The sequence below is a fragment of the Engystomops pustulosus genome, chromosome 6, assembly GCF_040894005.1.
Source record: "Engystomops pustulosus chromosome 6, aEngPut4.maternal, whole genome shotgun sequence".
In the NCBI taxonomy this organism is placed as follows: Eukaryota; Metazoa; Chordata; class Amphibia; order Anura; family Leptodactylidae; genus Engystomops; species Engystomops pustulosus.
In genome coordinates this window covers 172,444,944-172,460,808 of record NC_092416.1, presented here as the reverse complement: position 1 = coordinate 172,460,808, position 15,865 = coordinate 172,444,944, and the positions used below count along the sequence as shown (strand labels likewise).

Here is a 15,865-nt window from a genome sequence, read left to right as displayed (position 1 = left end):
AGCAGCAATTAGCCGCCCACCTGAGAAACACCAGCCTCAGACTAGCTGAGGAAAGGAGGCGGAGATTTAATATGCAAATAAAGAAACAGGAGTATCTCCGTAAGTGTCATGCAGTGGGCGTAGAGGTGGGGAGTGCACTGCAGCAGGTGAAGGAGGATATAGCTGCCTCTCTTAAAGAGATTGGAAAGCGTATTGTGCACTCTGCCCGGGTGAAACACTTAGAGGAGGATGAGAGTTGTACTCGCTACTTCTTTAAAAAAGTGTGTCATGCCAAGGGGCTGATTTCCTCTGTTTTAGTGGGTGAGGAAGAGGAGGTCAGAGGTCAGCAAATTATAGATAAAGTCACCAATTTCTATAGTGATCTCTATAGCCATGACAGGGCTGCCTCACAGGTGGAGATTGAGGATTATTGTGAGGTGCTGGAGGATAAGCTGCTCTCCAGTGATGTGGATGCCCTAAGCAGTGACATCACGGAGGGGGAGGTCTTAGCTGCCCTGGAGTCTATGAGTAAGGGGAAGACTCCTGGAAGTGATGGGTTTCCAGCTGAATTATACTCTGCATGCTGGCCCTTCATAAAGAAGGAATTCACTAGGGTTGTTTCCTATGTCCTCAAGGAGGGGAGGATTTCCACCTCAATGAAAAAAGGAATAGTTACCCTCATATTTAAAAAGGGTGACAGGAGGGATTTAAAAAACTGGCGCCCCATCACCTTATTAAATGTGGATTACAAAATAATTGCCAAACTCCTGACAAGCCGCATGAGTAAAATTATAAATAAAATGGTGAGCGACCAACAATGTTGTGCGGTGCCAGGACGCAGGATAACAGATAATTTACTGCTCCTGCGAGATCTCATCCTGCATAGTCAGCAGAATAAAACCCTACTGCTACTAGAGACCATAGACCTAGAAAAGGCCTTTGATAAGGTCTCCCACTCCTTCCTTTTTACAACCTTAAAGGGGATGGGTCTCCCTCCGGGACTGTTAAAGGTCCTGAAGGGCTTCTATACTGACATCCAAAGCCAAATACTTGTCAATGGGCATTTAACCCCTTCAGTGGCCATCAGATCAGGAGTCCGCCAGGGGTGCCCACTTTCCCCCATGTTGTTTATATGCGCAATGGAACCCTTACTGCTTCACATCCAGAGGGACAAGGTGGTGACCGGAGTTTTTGTCCCTGGCAGTGAAAGGAATCATATTAAAAACGTGGCATACATGGATGACATTGTCTTTACCTGTACATCCAAAGCGGACCTGGAAAGATCCAACCTGCATTTAAACATCTTTTGTGCAGTATCTGGGATGCGTGTAAATTGGAATAAGTGCAGTTATAGTGTTTTTGGGAAGCACCTTAATACCCGGATCGAACAGGTGAAGCAGGAACCACAAATAGAGGTCCTAGGTGTCACCTTTGACCAAGACCTAAGTGGATCGAGGAATTTCTCTCAATTAGAGGGGAGAATAGACCAAAAACTAGCCCTCTGGAGGATGAGGAACCTGTCCCTTAAGGGCAAAGTCCTCATATTAAAGTCTATCATCTTGCCCCTAATCCTATATGTTTCCATGATCCTCCCTCCACAGAAATTGTGGATAAAGAGGGTAACCAGAAAATTATGCATATTCTTCTGGGGAGGAAAAATGGAGAAAGTCAGGAGGGAAATAATCAGGAGTAGTCGCCTGGTGGGAGGGATGGACTTCCCTGATTTAGACATCTTTCTTAAAACCCACTATCTACTACTGGTGTCTAAGACAGTTAGAGCCAATAATAGGTCAGCTGACCTTATCAGGTACTGGGCAGGCTGGCTGTTGGCCAAGTGGAAATGGTGCGAAAGAGACCTGCGCAAGCCAGTTGCCTTAGTACTTCCTAGGTTCTATACTTACCTTAAAAATTTTGTAGAGAAAAACCAACTACCTATTGAAGGGGTCCCAAACAAAAAGAACATTATGCAGGCATTAAGATCCAGGGAACATTTTTGTTGTGTACCTTTCCTGAATGAATCCAATTCTCGAAAGGTTTGGAATTTATTTTCAGTACCAGGAATATCAAATAAATCCCTGGATACTACCTGGTTGGCCTTCCATGGGGCACTGCCCACGCGGGCAATGATGAAACACAGAGGTATTGGAGATTCTGAAAGATGTCCGAGAGAAGGGTGTGGAGAGGTGGAAACTGCCTTCCATGCTCTTTTTGAGTGTTCTTATGTACAAGATGTTTTGTTATTGTTATGTCCTTTGTTTAATGTTTTGTTTAAAGATTTTGTTTTCAGTCCTGAATCTGTCCTAATTGGGTGGAAACCCAACAACAGAGAGGAGCGTAAGTGGTGGGTAGTCTTTGCTCTACTCAAAGCAACATTGTGGGACGTCAGAAACATCTTAGTCATGAACAAGGTGGGATTGTCACCAAATGACACTGTTAAATTGTATGTAAGTCGACTTTACTTTACTTACCTTTTTGATGTGAAGAGATGGGGTGAGGACCTGGCCGAAGGGTACTGGAGTTACCGGCGGTGGAATCCTGCCCTAAAACAATAAAAATACCAGTTTAAATTTAAAATTGGGAAAAAAAAATATATATATATATATATAAAAAAAAAAAAAAAAAGTCTTGTTAAGATTACTGTTAAGAACAGATTTTCGAAAAAAAAAAAAAAAAAAAAAAAAAGCAACGTATAAGACATGTGATGGCTACCCAATAACTCACTAAGTCTCTTTGTATGAGATTGAACGTTGAGTTAGTCTGATGTTTTATATAAAAAAAAAAAAAAAAAAAAAAAAAAAAAAAAAAAAAAAAAAAAAAATCTGTTCTTATCAGTTTAATATCTGATACGTCCCCTATCTGGGGACCATATATTAAATGGATTTTTGGAACAGGGAGATGGAAAAAGAGCTTGCTCTGTCCACTCCACGCATTGACCTGGTATTGCAGTACCTCCAGGACCGGTGCACCCCTTCTTAACTTGGTGAAAAAGATAGAGAAATAAATAAATAGCAAAACTTTGGAAAAGGGAAAAGAAATGGAGCCAAAGTTTGCAATGTGACGTCGACGACGCTCTTGTGCTTTGTCACCTACTCAGGTGTGTTGTGTGCTGTGTCTTTTGCAGGAGGAACAAAGGCTTCTCACTAATTGATTAATGAGGTGCAAAATGGGCCCGACCCGGAACAAAGGAAAAAAAAAAAAAAAGGAAAAATAAAAGTGACCTAATCGGCGGCCTAATTAATTGGAGCTAATTGGATCATGATTAGTCTGGAGCCGGCCGTCTACTTGAATCGAAGACACCTGCAGGTTGAGATTTGGCTGCTTCCTCCTCCACTGCTAGCAGTCACAGTCTGAGAAGGTGCGAACGACCGAAGGTAAGCTGTAGCTATCAGCGTGTGCTGGAGCGAGCGTGCTTGTCCCCTCACACCGTCCAGCGGCTGTGTCAAGAGAAAGGAAAAGTGATCTCTGAGCCGTCAGGCAGGCAGGCAGTCAGTCGGTCAGACTGACTTGACAAAAGAGTTGTTGTGGGGAGGGTGTAGCGGCGGGCGGCTGGCAGATGAAGTGCAGACGCCCGCTCGCTCGGCCCCCCTGCTGCTTTGCGGGGGAGGTGCCTGTTGGGGGCGGTCCTATGCAGATTAATTGTCCCCACGCAGAGGACTGTGTGACTTGCAGAGCAGGTTTTTCGCCTCCTGGCGGTGTCTCCTCTCCGTGAGCAGTGCTGAGAGTTCTGAAGGGGGCCCGGTCTGGGCGAGCTATGGTCGGTATCGCTTCTCGGCCTTTTGGCTCCGATCAAGGCTTGCCCGGACGGAGTCAGGGGTCGAGAGGGCGTCGTCCTGGAGGACACCCTTGGAGGCCTTTTTTCCTGGGAGGAGAGGAATCCTTTTTTCTGTGACCTGCGTGGTTGGCAGCGTTTTCGTACCTAGAGGTGATGGAAGGAAGAAAGAACACGATCAGTTTGGAGGTAAACCCGGCAGACACTGTGAAGAACGACTATCATTATCTGGTGAGAGACATTCTAATGGATACATTGGGTGTTCTTAAGGAACACATTCACAGCCTTAATTCTTATCGAAACCAAGGTAGGCATGAAGTAACTTTTGTCCAATATGGTTTTTGTCTGGATGCTTATGAGAGATTGATGGCCTTCTCTTCAAGCCCGATGATGTGCGGAGTAAGAGTAAGACCTATGTTTAGTATAATTGAGAAAGCGGTGACTGTACATGTGTACGACCCCTTCACCCCTGTTGACGTGATAACAAGATACTTGAGTACATTTTGTCAGACTATCAGAGGGGGTGAGCTGGTAAGGAATGACTTGGGTCTTTATATTTGCAAGATTCGCTACTATGTGCGATTTAAGCCAGACCCAAGTGCAGTAGGGGGTTTCATGCATCCTCCAACCAATTTCTCGGTGGGAGGCTACCGCGGATACTTTATGTATATTGGTCGACCGACATACTGTAGGAAGTGCTACAGCTTTGGGCACGTGCAGGAGAGTTGTCCGCACGAGTTGGTATGTAAGGTGTGTAAGACACCAGGTCATGAGGCCGGAAGTTGTAACGTTGGGAGAAAGTGTGATTTGTGCGGTAGTTCGCAACACCTTTATAAGGACTGCCCTGATTTGAAGAGGAGGAGGGAGGAGGAGAAGGAGGAAATGGAGAAAAGAAACAGAGAATTTGAGGAAAATCTAAAGAAGAGAGAAGCCGAATGGGCAGAAGAAAGACGGAGAGAAAAAGAGGAAGCAGCAAAAGCTAAAGCTGCTGCAGATGCTAAAATGGCAGCAGAAGAAATGCGGAAAGAGCTTGCAAGAATGGAGAAGGAAGAGGAAAAGGAGAAAATGCAGGTACAAAATGAAGCAGCATTGGAAGATGATTCGGAATACATGATCTCTGATGTGGAAAGCCCTGTGCATTCGTCAGATGCTGAGAACATTAGTCTTTTTATGTCTGGAGAGACTAACTCGTGTAAAAGGGAGGGTGGTGGGTCTAAAATATCTGATAGCGACGATGGATCTTCCCCGCATCCACAAAGGATGGCCTACGAAAGTAGGGCTAAGAAGAGTAAGACAGGTGAGGGCTGTTCGCCCGGCGACTGAGTTAAGAAGACGACGCAAGAGGCTAATTGATTTGTGGTCGGTGGCAAAAAGATTCATGGACCCTGAATTTAGTCTTGAGTTTAAGTATTTTTTTTGATTGATTCCTTTTTTCTTTTTTTATGGCTGTAGCAATATATTCTCAAAATGTGAGAAGTATTAAGTCTGCAAGCCGAAGAATGTCAATTTTCGAATTCCTAGGTCAAGAAAAGGCCGATATTTTTTGTCTACAGGAGTGTGGTTTGAGAGAGGTTGTAAGTGAGAATGAATGGGGGCACGGGAGGATGTTATGGTCGAGTGGATTTGACAACAAGAATAGTGGGGTGGGTTTTTTGTTTAAGGGTGATAGGGTGTCTGTAGATCATTATGTTATAATTGAAGAGGGGAGATGTATGATGGTGGTGTGTGAGTCTTTTGGGATAAAATTCAGAATATTTAATGTGTACGCGTCGGTGAATAAGAATGAAAGAATAATGTTGTTTGATAAAATAAAGTCATACTTACCAGGTAAAATGCCATTGGTTCTTGTGGGGGATTTTAATTGCAGCGTAGATGGGGAGGATATTGATGCATCTGGAAAAATGTTGAAAGAAATTGTTATTGATTTTAATTTACAGGATACACAGAAGAAATGTGGTGTTAATTTAATGACATATCATGCTGATAGAGGGAATTGTCATTCAAAAATTGATTATTGTTTTGTGTCAAATGTTTTTCTTTCTTTGCAGTACAGTCAAAAACCGGTGTTATTTTCAGATCATGAATCAATTTTGTGTAGTATAAATGTTGCAAGTGTGAGTATGTATGGGCGGGGGGTATGGAAATTAAATGTATGTTTGTTAGAGGGAAAGGATGTGTGGGAAATGTATGCAAGGTGTTATAAAAAGTGGGAGTGTTTTAAAAGTGAGTATGAAAATATTTTGGAATGGTGGGAATTTGTTAAGCAAAAAACAAGAATTTTTTTCAAAAAATTGGGTAGGCGTAGGGCTGCGGAGAAAAGACAAAAGTTTATAATGTTGAATGAAAGATTACGATTTTTGTATATGTTGCGTGAGTGGGGTGAAGATGTTGAGAATGACTTATGTGTGGTAAGAAAGGAAATTCGGAAGTTTTTGGCTGAAAGAGGGAAAGGGATTATTTTTAGGTCGAAAGTGGAGAAGATGGAGTTGGATGAGAAATGTACAAGGTTTTTCTTTAAGAAAGTGTGTTCAAGTAAAGTTAGTTTGAATGTGGTTGTGAATGAGAATGGGGAGGAATCAAAAGAAGTTATGAGTGAGGTTGAGAAGTTCTATAGTACTTTGTTTTCTAAGAAATGGAGGGATGAGTGTTTAGAGTCTGAGGTGTTAAGTGTATTAGAGGATAGAGTGGATGTAGAAAGTAAGGGTGATTTATTGCAAGAAATTACGATGAATGAGATATGGAAGATTATTATGAGTATGAAATTGGGTAAAACCCCAGGAGAGGATGGGCTGCCAGTTGAATTTTTTAGATGTATGTGGGGGATTGTGGGTAAGGATGTGTTGGAAGTGTGCAGATACATGTGGAAGAATGTGTGTTTGGCTGAAAGTATGAAAGGTGGTATTATAGTTTTAGTTCCGAAAAAAGGTGATTTGATGCGTTTGAAAAATTGGAGACCTATAAGTTTATTGAATGTTGACTATAAAATTTATGCCAAAATTTTGGCAGACAGGATGAAAGGTGTGATTAAGAATGTGGTGAGTGAAGAACAGTATTGTGCAGTGCCTGGTAGGAGAGTGCAAGAGAGTCTGTGTGTGTTGAGAGATGTGTTATGGGAATGTAGAGAAAGAAGGAAGAATGTGTATGTAATGACATTAGATTTTGAAAAGGCATATGACCGTCTAGCGCACGATTTTTTGTTTGGTGTTTTAATTAAATTAGGTTTTCCAGGTGAATTTGTTTTAAGAATTCGTAGTTTATATGTTGATATTTTTAGTAAAATTTTGGTGAATGGGATATTGTCTAATAAGGTTAATGTATTGTCTGGTGTTCGTCAAGGGTGTCCACTTTCACCAATTGTCTTCGTATGTGCGATGGAACCACTGTTATGTCTCATTAAAGGTGATAAATTGGTGAAGGGTATTCAAGTTCCGGGGGGTGATGGGAGATGTCTGAAAGTGTCAGGTTACATGGATGATGTTTGTACGATATGTGAGTCTGAATGTGGAGTGCGGCGTGTAAAGTTGTTAGTAGCATTGTTTTGTGGGGCGTCTGCGTTTAGTGTGAATTGGGAGAAAACTGAGTGTAAGTTGTTTGGATCTGGTAGTGTGAGTAAGGATGTAGGTGTTAGCTGTGTTGAGAAGAGTATTAAAATTTTGGGTGTAAAGTTTGAAGATAGTTTGGATGGGAATGAGAGTTGGGACGATGTGGTAGAGAGAGTGGACCGTAAATTATGTTTTTGGAGAATGAGAAGTTTGTCATTATTGGGGAAAATTTTAATTATTAAGAGTATAGTGTTACCTATTTTTTTGTATTTGGTTTTTGTGTTTCCACCAAATTATAATAGAATGAGGATTTTACAGAGGATGTTATTTGTTTTCTTTTGGGGGTCAAAAATGGAGAAAGTGAAACGTGAGAATGTGATGAAAAGGAAAGAGAAGGGTGGTTTAGGATTTCCTAAACTTGAAGTATATTTTGGTGTGAATATGATTACTTTTGTTTTGGGTGTGTTGAAAGGGAATACGAAATTAGCATGTATGTGTAAGTATGTAAGTGGGAGAAAGTTTGCAAGATTGAAGTGGTACGAGATGGAGGTGAGGAAACCTTTTACGTTTAAGTGTGCAAAATGGTATGAGTGGATTTTTGATTTTGTTAGAAAATATGAGTTGGAGAAGTTGAGTGTGGATGAATTAAGGAACAAAAGGATGGTTATGAGTGTGATTGAAAGTAAAGAAAATATGTGTGAAATTGCGGGGGTGCGTGGTGAAGAGACGGGAAAAGTTTGGGAAAAAATTAGTATGGATGGAGTGACAAATAAACAGAGGGAGGTTGTTTGGATGAGTTTACATAATGCGTTACCTGTTAGGGAATTTCAGAGGTTGAGAGGAGTATGTAAGAAGGAAGAATGTCCTAGGAGCGAATGTAGGGGTTGTGAAAATGTAATTCATGTGTTATGGAATTGTTATTTTTCTAGGAATATTTTGAAGAAGGTTGGAAGATTGTGTAAAGAGTTGACTGGAATAAGTTTTTTATCATTTGAGATATTTATGTTTGGAGTATGTGTGCTGGGTAGGGAGAGAGAAAGAGTGCTGTGGATTATGTTATCATGTATTAAAGAAGTTTTGTGGAGTGCAAGAAACCTGTATATTTTCAAAAGAACGGAACTAAGTGAAGATGTGTGTGTCAGAATGATTTTGGGGAAGATGTATGTCGTGTATTTGAAGGATAAAAAGAGAATGGGATTTGATGCAGAGGGTGTGTGGAAAACGAAGAAATGGAAAGAGTGGGTGGGAATTTGATTTATCTTTTTGTGTTACTAATGGCCTTGGTTTTTTTTCATTGTCTTGACCTAGTGAATTATGTAAATATTGTATATATATGTAAATAAAAAGTGCATGCCTTGGTGATGAAAGGGTCTCTGAAAATATTTCCTTGAAGCATCATGCTGGAGTAAGGAGTTTTTCATGAGACGGTGACATTTTGGAAGCTTTTTTTGTTACCCTTTCTGAAAGGAAAAAAAAAAAAAAAAAAAAAAAAAATCTGTTCTTATCAGTTTAATATCTGATACGTCCCCTATCTGGGGACCATATATTAAATGGATTTTTGGAACAGGGAGATGGAAAAAGAGCTTGCTCTGTCCACTCCACGCATTGACCTGGTATTGCAGTACCTCCAGGACCGGTGCACCCCTTCTTAACTTGGTGAAAAAGATAGAGAAATAAATAAATAGCAAAACTTTGGAAAAGGGAAAAGAAATGGAGCCAAAGTTTGCAATGTGACGTCGACGACGCTCTTGTGCTTTGTCACCTACTCAGGTGTGTTGTGTGCTGTGTCTTTTGCAGGAGGAACAAAGGCTTCTCACTAATTGATTAATGAGGTGCAAAATGGGCCCGACCCGGAACAAAGGAAAAAAAAAAAAAAAGGAAAAATAAAAGTGACCTAATCGGCGGCCTAATTAATTGGAGCTAATTGGATCATGATTAGTCTGGAGCCGGCCGTCTACTTGAATCGAAGACACCTGCAGGTTGAGATTTGGCTGCTTCCTCCTCCACTGCTAGCAGTCACAGTCTGAGAAGGTGCGAACGACCGAAGGTAAGCTGTAGCTATCAGCGTGTGCTGGAGCGAGCGTGCTTGTCCCCTCACACCGTCCAGCGGCTGTGTCAAGAGAAAGGAAAAGTGATCTCTGAGCCGTCAGGCAGGCAGGCAGTCAGTCGGTCAGACTGACTTGACAAAAGAGTTGTTGTGGGGAGGGTGTAGCGGCGGGCGGCTGGCAGATGAAGTGCAGACGCCCGCTCGCTCGGCCCCCCTGCTGCTTTGCGGGGGAGGTGCCTGTTGGGGGCGGTCCTATGCAGATTAATTGTCCCCACGCAGAGGACTGTGTGACTTGCAGAGCAGGTTTTTCGCCTCCTGGCGGTGTCTCCTCTCCGTGAGCAGTGCTGAGAGTTCTGAAGGGGGCCCGGTCTGGGCGAGCTATGGTCGGTATCGCTTCTCGGCCTTTTGGCTAAGATCAAGTGTAGTATCTTTTCAAGAAACTGCCTTGGATCTGACAAAGAACTCTGGAAGACTGAAGATCTGAAGAAGGAACCCTGGATTTTTGAAAAGATTTGGAAGAGTTGCTGCTTTTTCTTGCTGCTTCTTGGAAGAACCTTGGATTATCTCTGGGATTACTTTTTCTTCTTCTTCTTTGTTTCTTCTGGAGGAATTTCTGCCGGTGGAACCTTGCTCCTAGCGATCGGCTAGGAACCTCCGGACCAAGCAGGAAAATCTTCATTGCTTTCTCCCCCTGGGGAAAGTTCTGCTGAGGACCCTGCTCAAGGATTTCTGCACCTTTTCTTCTTTAACCCCCCAAGCAAGCCGAAGCCATGGCTCCAGCAAGCAAGGAGGCAAGGAAGAAGAAGCAGAAGACCCCCAAAGAAGCCCCAAGACTGGAGGAGGAAGCCCCAAAGGCTGAAACCCCAAGACTGGAGGCCAAAGACCCAGGACCCGAGGTACAGACCCCAGGACCTGCAGCTGTCCCCAACCCCGAAGCCCCCACCACTTCTCGGGTTCAGAAGCCGCCCAGGAAGACCCAGGAGCCCCCAAAGCTCCCTCCCTACATGAGGGATACGGTGGCCCTGAAGCTGAAGGAGGTGGACGGAAGGGTGCCGGACATGTCCAAGGACGTCTTCTGCAAGAAGATGCTGCTGGACCAGGGGATCCTGAGCCACGAGATCTTTGGGATCCAAGCCATGGTTGCCGGGATCTTTTATGTGACCTTCATCTCCATGTCGGTCTGTAAGAGGTACTGGGAAGCAGTGAAAGCAGCGACGCCGGATTCCCCGTTCTCCAAATTCTTATGCAGTTGCCTGCTACAGAGGGAGGAGAGGAGGATCATCGTGTCAATGTGGAACCTGCGGACCCCCGGCAAGGACATCGAGACATTCCTCCAAAGGTACTGCACGGTGGTGAGGGGCCCCGAAAAGGTCCTGAACTGCTACAACCTTTGGATGGGCAAGTGGGCTGCGACAGTCCTGCTGCAGAAGGATTCTGCATCAGAAGACGGTTTCAAACACCTGCCCCAAGCATTCATGTTGGGCAACTCCCACGGCCTCATCTATTATCCGGATATGCCGCAAACCTGCAGGAAGTGTGGCAAGACGGGTCATCAGATGAAGGCCTGCAAGGAGGAAGCCTGCAAGAATTGCAGGGTTACAGGCCACGAAACCAAAGATTGTCCCAGAAAGTCTACTTGCAACCTTTGCGGCCTGACTGGACATGTCTACAAAACCTGTCCACAAAGGAGGAAAACATGGGCGGAGGTGGCTGCCTCGGCTCCGGGAAAGGGCTTTGAAGCTCGCTCCCCTGCTGAGACAACAAAGAAGCCCAAGGCAAAGGTGTCGGGTGACCAACCGGCAGAACAAAAGAAGGCGTCAAAGAAGGTGACTCAGACGTCCAGGAATGTGGCCAAGCCCGCAGAGGTGTCAAAACTGAAGACGGGTAAGACAAAGAAGGTGACACCTTCCCCCCCTCCCGCCCAGGCCAACTCCAAACCCTCCCCTCCCCCCACTGAGACCACCATCACCCCCCTAGTCGGGGTCTCAGCAGTTCAGCCACCGGCCCATAAGGCAACCCCCCAGGAATCAGCAGCACTAACCCAAACCCCTCCCCCTGCTGCTGATCCCCTATCCTACACGGTGGAGAACTTCCCCAACCTCTCCTCCCAAGCCCTTGTCTCTTCCTCTGTCCCCACAGATCCAGGCACTGAGACCGAGACAAAGACAAAGAAGAAACGGAAGAGGAAGCAGGCGGAGAGCCCAGTAGCAGAGACCACCAGGAAAATAGTACTGGTGGAGAACGAACAGCCCTCCACTCCCGCTATAGACCTGGTTCTGCAAGCAGAAATTGAGAACATGCTGGATTACTACCCTGAGAGCCCCAGCTTCCACGACCTGCCAGCACCCCTCAATCCGTTGATAGACGAGATGCTGGATACTGCAGAGGGATCCCCGATCCTCCAGCAGGAAGAGCCACCTGACGGGATAGGTAACTAGGGCTGTATCGTCCCAACCTAACCACCCTCTTTTTCTTTTTCCATGATGGCGAATCTAACCATTTTCTCCATTAATGTTAGAAGCATTAGAGATAAGTTTCGTTGTTCGACTGTACTAACCTTTCTTGCCTCCCAACCAGGTGATGTTTTTATGTTGCAGGAATGTGCTCTCCCCTCCTCTAGGTCCTACCAACATCTGGCCAGGCAGTGGAGTCACGGCCCGTCCTACTGGTCCGGGGGGGGCGACTGTAAGTCTGCAGGCACCGCCATCCTTCTCAGGGGAAGCGCTTTCACGCTTGATTCCGTCCAGGAGCTAGTCTGCGGCCGACTTCTGGTCGTAGATGGCTCCTGGGCGGGTGAGCCCGTGCGGCTAATCAGCGTGTACGCATCCCCTGACAAGGGTGAGCGTCTGGAACTTTTCCAGAACCTCAGACCGCAGCTCGCCACCACCCGGGCCGTAGTGATGGCCGGAGACTTCAACTGCCCCATAGAGGAAGATGGGCGCAGCTCCGGCACCTCGAGCAAGCTTGATGTCACGTCCAAACTGCTCATAGAGATGGTAACTGAAGCATCCTTAAAGGACGCGGTGGGTTCCATGGGGTGCGGCTCCGTGAATTACACGTGGAGCCGCCCCGATGGCTCACTGCGTTCCCGGATAGACTTCGTGTTCACCTCTAGAGCGATCAAGCCGTGTGGGTACTCTGTGGTCCCCTGCTTCTTCTCTGACCACAGGGCCGTCCAGGTTCGGGGCGCCCTGGGCCATGGTTTTCCAACTGGCCCAGGGTCCTGGAAACTGAACTGTGCCTTGCTGGAACAGGAGGGAGTGCGGGAGGAGCTTAGAGATGTCTACATGGTTTTGAGGAATGACAAATGTTTGTTTGCTACTGTCAGTGAATGGTGGGAGTATGCTAAAGTTGAATTGCGTAGTTTCTTTCAGGACAAAGGCAGGCGGCAGGCGGCCAAAGTGAAAAGGGACTTCAGAGAGCTCCAGCGTCAGCTGAGATCACTGCAGGACCTCCACCACTGCGGCTGGGACGTCAGAGAGGAGCTGGAGGACACCAAGAAGCGTCTGAAAAGTCACTTTGAGGAGGAATCCAAGCGAATCATCTTTCGTGCCAAAATGGACAACCTGGAGAAGGGTGAGAAGTGTAACTCTTTCTTTTTCAGGAAAGTCCACGCCGGCCACACGCCCCTGACTGAGCTGCGCGACGAAGCCGGAAACATGCAGCGGGGCAAAAAGGCAGTGATGGGAGTCGTCGCCGACTTCTACAGCAGCCTCTACGCCCCGAAAACCACAGACACGGAAGCCGCCGAGAGGTTCCTAGCAGGTATCACTAACCCCCTTGATCCTGCAGGTGCCACGGAAATGGACGCCCCTTTGACGGTGGACGAGCTGCTCTCTGCCGCTAAATCCTTTAGACCCGGCAGGACTCCGGGCAGTGACGGCCTCCCAGCGGAGCTCTATGTAGCGCTGGGGGACCTCATCTGCCCGGACTTGCTGGAGCTCTTTGGGGAGATGGTGGTGGAGGGCAGTATGCCGCCGTCATTGAGGCAAGGAATGATCACGATCCTGTACAAGCGGAAGGGAGAGAGGTGTGACCTGAAGAATTGGCGTCCCATCTCACTCCTCAACGTGGACTACAAGATCCTGGCAAAGGTCCTAGCAAACAGACTGAAGGGCGTCATAGGGAAGATCATCCACCCGGACCAGACCTGCGGCATCCCAGGCCGCAGGATTGCAGACAGTCTAGCCCTCATGAGAGACACGGTGCATTACATCAGAAGCCGCCGCATCCGCGCAGCCCTGGTCAGCCTTGATCAGGAGAAGGCCTTCGACCGAGTCTCGCATGAATTCATGGGTAAAGTACTGCGCAAGCTTGGTCTGGGGAAAATGTTTTGTACCTATGTTAACCTGATGTATTCTGACATTTGCAGCACGGTGTTGGTGAACGGCTGGAAGACTAACCCCTTTCCTATCCTTTCAGGGGTTAGACAAGGCTGCCCTCTTTCACCTCTTCTCTTTGTTTGTGTTATAGAGCTGTTCGCAGAATCTATCCGGCAGAGAGGAGAGATCAGAGGGATCACCGCACCGGGACCAGGACACGCCGAGGTCAAGTGCTCACTCTACATGGACGACGTGACCGTCTTCTGCGCAGACCAGCGTTCGGTGACGGAACTCGCCCAGACGTGTGAGCTGTTCGGACAAGCTTCGGGGGCAAAGGTCAACTGCAAGAAGTCGGAGGTCATGCTCTTCGGGGATTGGCACCCTGCTTCTTCTGCACCTCTTCCCTTCACCATCCAGCAAGACTTTATCAAGGTTTTGGGGGTTTGGTTTGGGAAAGACGGAGCAGCCACGAAGTCTTGGCAAGAACGCTTGGCCAAGGTAAACCAACGGATTGGACTGTGGGCCCTCAGACAGCTTACCCTCACGGGGAAAGCATTGGTCCTGCGTAACGAGGTGCTGCCTGTGCTACACTACACGGCACAGGCATGGCCTCCCACGGCCGAAGTCAGCAAGGCCATTACCAGGACCGTGTTTAAGTTTGTTTGGGGTTCAAAGATGGACAGAGTCAAAAGGTCTGTCATGTACAAGGAGCCTCGCAAGGGGGGTAAGGGCATCCCCGACATCCCCACTTTGCTTTGGATTTCTTTTGTGTGTGACATGGTCCGACGAACTCTGCGAACACCAAGGGACTCTGCCGGAAAGTCCATGTCCCGCTTTTTCCTTCTTCCCCTGTGGCGGGGGCTTGGTTGGGACAAGTGGAACAGCTCCTTCCCTTACAACTGGGATCCTCCCTGGTACTATGCCAGGGCGGTGAAATTTGTGAGGGATCAACATCTGGAGGGACTCAAGCCGGATTTGTGGAAGCCTAAAACTATCCACAAAGTCATCAGAGCCAAGGATCTTGTGGAGTGTGTTCCGGGGCTGACCACCAGCACCATGGACACCGTGTGGTCCAACATGTCGTGTGAAAGGCTTAACAACTGGCACAAGGATCTGTCATGGATGGCCATCCAGGGGGGCCTCCCCACCCGGTCATTTATGGCAGCCCGCAACCTGAGCAAAACCCAGTACTGCCCCCGGTGTCCCTTTGCGGAGGAGACATCATTGCACCTGTTCTGGGAATGCCCCTTTGCTCGGGGCCTGTTGAAAGCTCTGGATCACGAACTGCTTCTTTCTGTGCCCAGGAACACCATGACGTGCCACGCTGCACTTTATGGCCTGTTCCAAGGCACCCACACGGTGGGGGCCATCCAGGATGCCTGGCGTCTTATGAACTGCTTCAAAGACGTCTTGTGGTACGCCAGGAGGCGCCTCACCCTCCACAGAGAAACTTTGTCCATCCAGGACTGTCACCGGCTAGTCTTGAGCCAGCTCAGAGACTACGCCTCCCTTGACAGCAGGGTGGACTCAGAAGAAGAGGACTGACAAGCTTCTTCTTCATTTTCTCTTGTGGACTTTGTTTTTCTTGGACTTTATTTAGGGAGTTATGGGACTTTGCCTCTTTCCTCACAGGAGGAGGCATCCAGGAAGAAGAGGACTTACCATCCTCTCCTTCCCCCCTACCTCCCTCATGTGTCTGTGATTTTTCAATAAAGCTTCGGGCCTGTGACAACTTACCCCCTTCCCCTCCTCCCTCCCCCCCTCCCACCCCCTGTTGCAGGTTAGTTTTTTTTATTGAGAAATGTGTGTTTTTTGTTTGCCTGAGCTAGTATGCTAGAGTAGCACTTATTCTGCCATAGTGTTAGGATAGTGCTAGGAGTGTATCTTAATTTATTGTGTGCTTTGTACAAAGCCCATGCTGCGTCATGGCACACACTGTCTGTAAGTTTTACTGTGTATCTGTGAATAAAGGCTCTTTCAATCAAAAAATCTGTTCTTATCAGTTTAATATCTGATACGTCCCCTATCTGGGGACCATATATTAAATGGATTTTTGGAACAGGGAGATGGAAAAAGAGCTTGCTCTGTCCACTCCACGCATTGACCTGGTATTGCAGTACCTCCAGGACCGGTGCACCCCTTCTTAACTTGGTGAAAAAGATAGAGAAATAAATAAATAGCAAAACTTTGGAAAAGGGAAAAGAAA

The 15,865-nt window shown here is 46.7% G+C and overlaps 1 protein-coding gene, 1 long non-coding RNA gene, 1 other non-coding gene and 3 pseudogenes across 3 annotated transcripts in view; all 6 read left to right on the top strand.

The window, feature by feature from the left end:
- The window catches only part of LOC140065038 (uncharacterized), a 57,056-nt gene extending 53,711 nt beyond the window's left edge, over positions 1-3,345 (top strand). Inside the window, exon 5 of the long non-coding RNA XR_011847851.1 lies at positions 3,101-3,345. This is a non-coding gene — a long non-coding RNA (uncharacterized lncRNA). The remainder of the gene's footprint in view (positions 1-3,100) is intronic.
- On the top strand, positions 2,780-2,950 carry LOC140066354 (U2 spliceosomal RNA; annotated as a pseudogene).
- Positions 3,346-8,741: 5,396 nt separating the features above from the next.
- LOC140066291 (U2 spliceosomal RNA) lies at positions 8,742-8,937 on the top strand. The gene has a single exon (XR_011848195.1). It is a non-coding gene; the product is annotated as a U2 spliceosomal RNA (small nuclear RNA).
- Positions 8,938-9,388: 451 nt separating this feature from the next.
- LOC140065037 (uncharacterized) lies at positions 9,389-12,463 on the top strand. The gene has a single exon (XM_072112471.1). The coding sequence runs from the start codon at positions 10,108-10,110 to the stop codon at positions 11,773-11,775; it is 1,668 nt and encodes a 555-aa protein (XP_071968572.1). The 5' UTR covers positions 9,389-10,107; the 3' UTR covers positions 11,776-12,463.
- LOC140066370 (U2 spliceosomal RNA) lies at positions 9,727-9,890 on the top strand (annotated as a pseudogene).
- Positions 12,464-15,627: 3,164 nt separating the features above from the next.
- LOC140066266 (U2 spliceosomal RNA) lies at positions 15,628-15,801 on the top strand (annotated as a pseudogene).
- Positions 15,802-15,865: the final 64 nt, after the last annotated feature.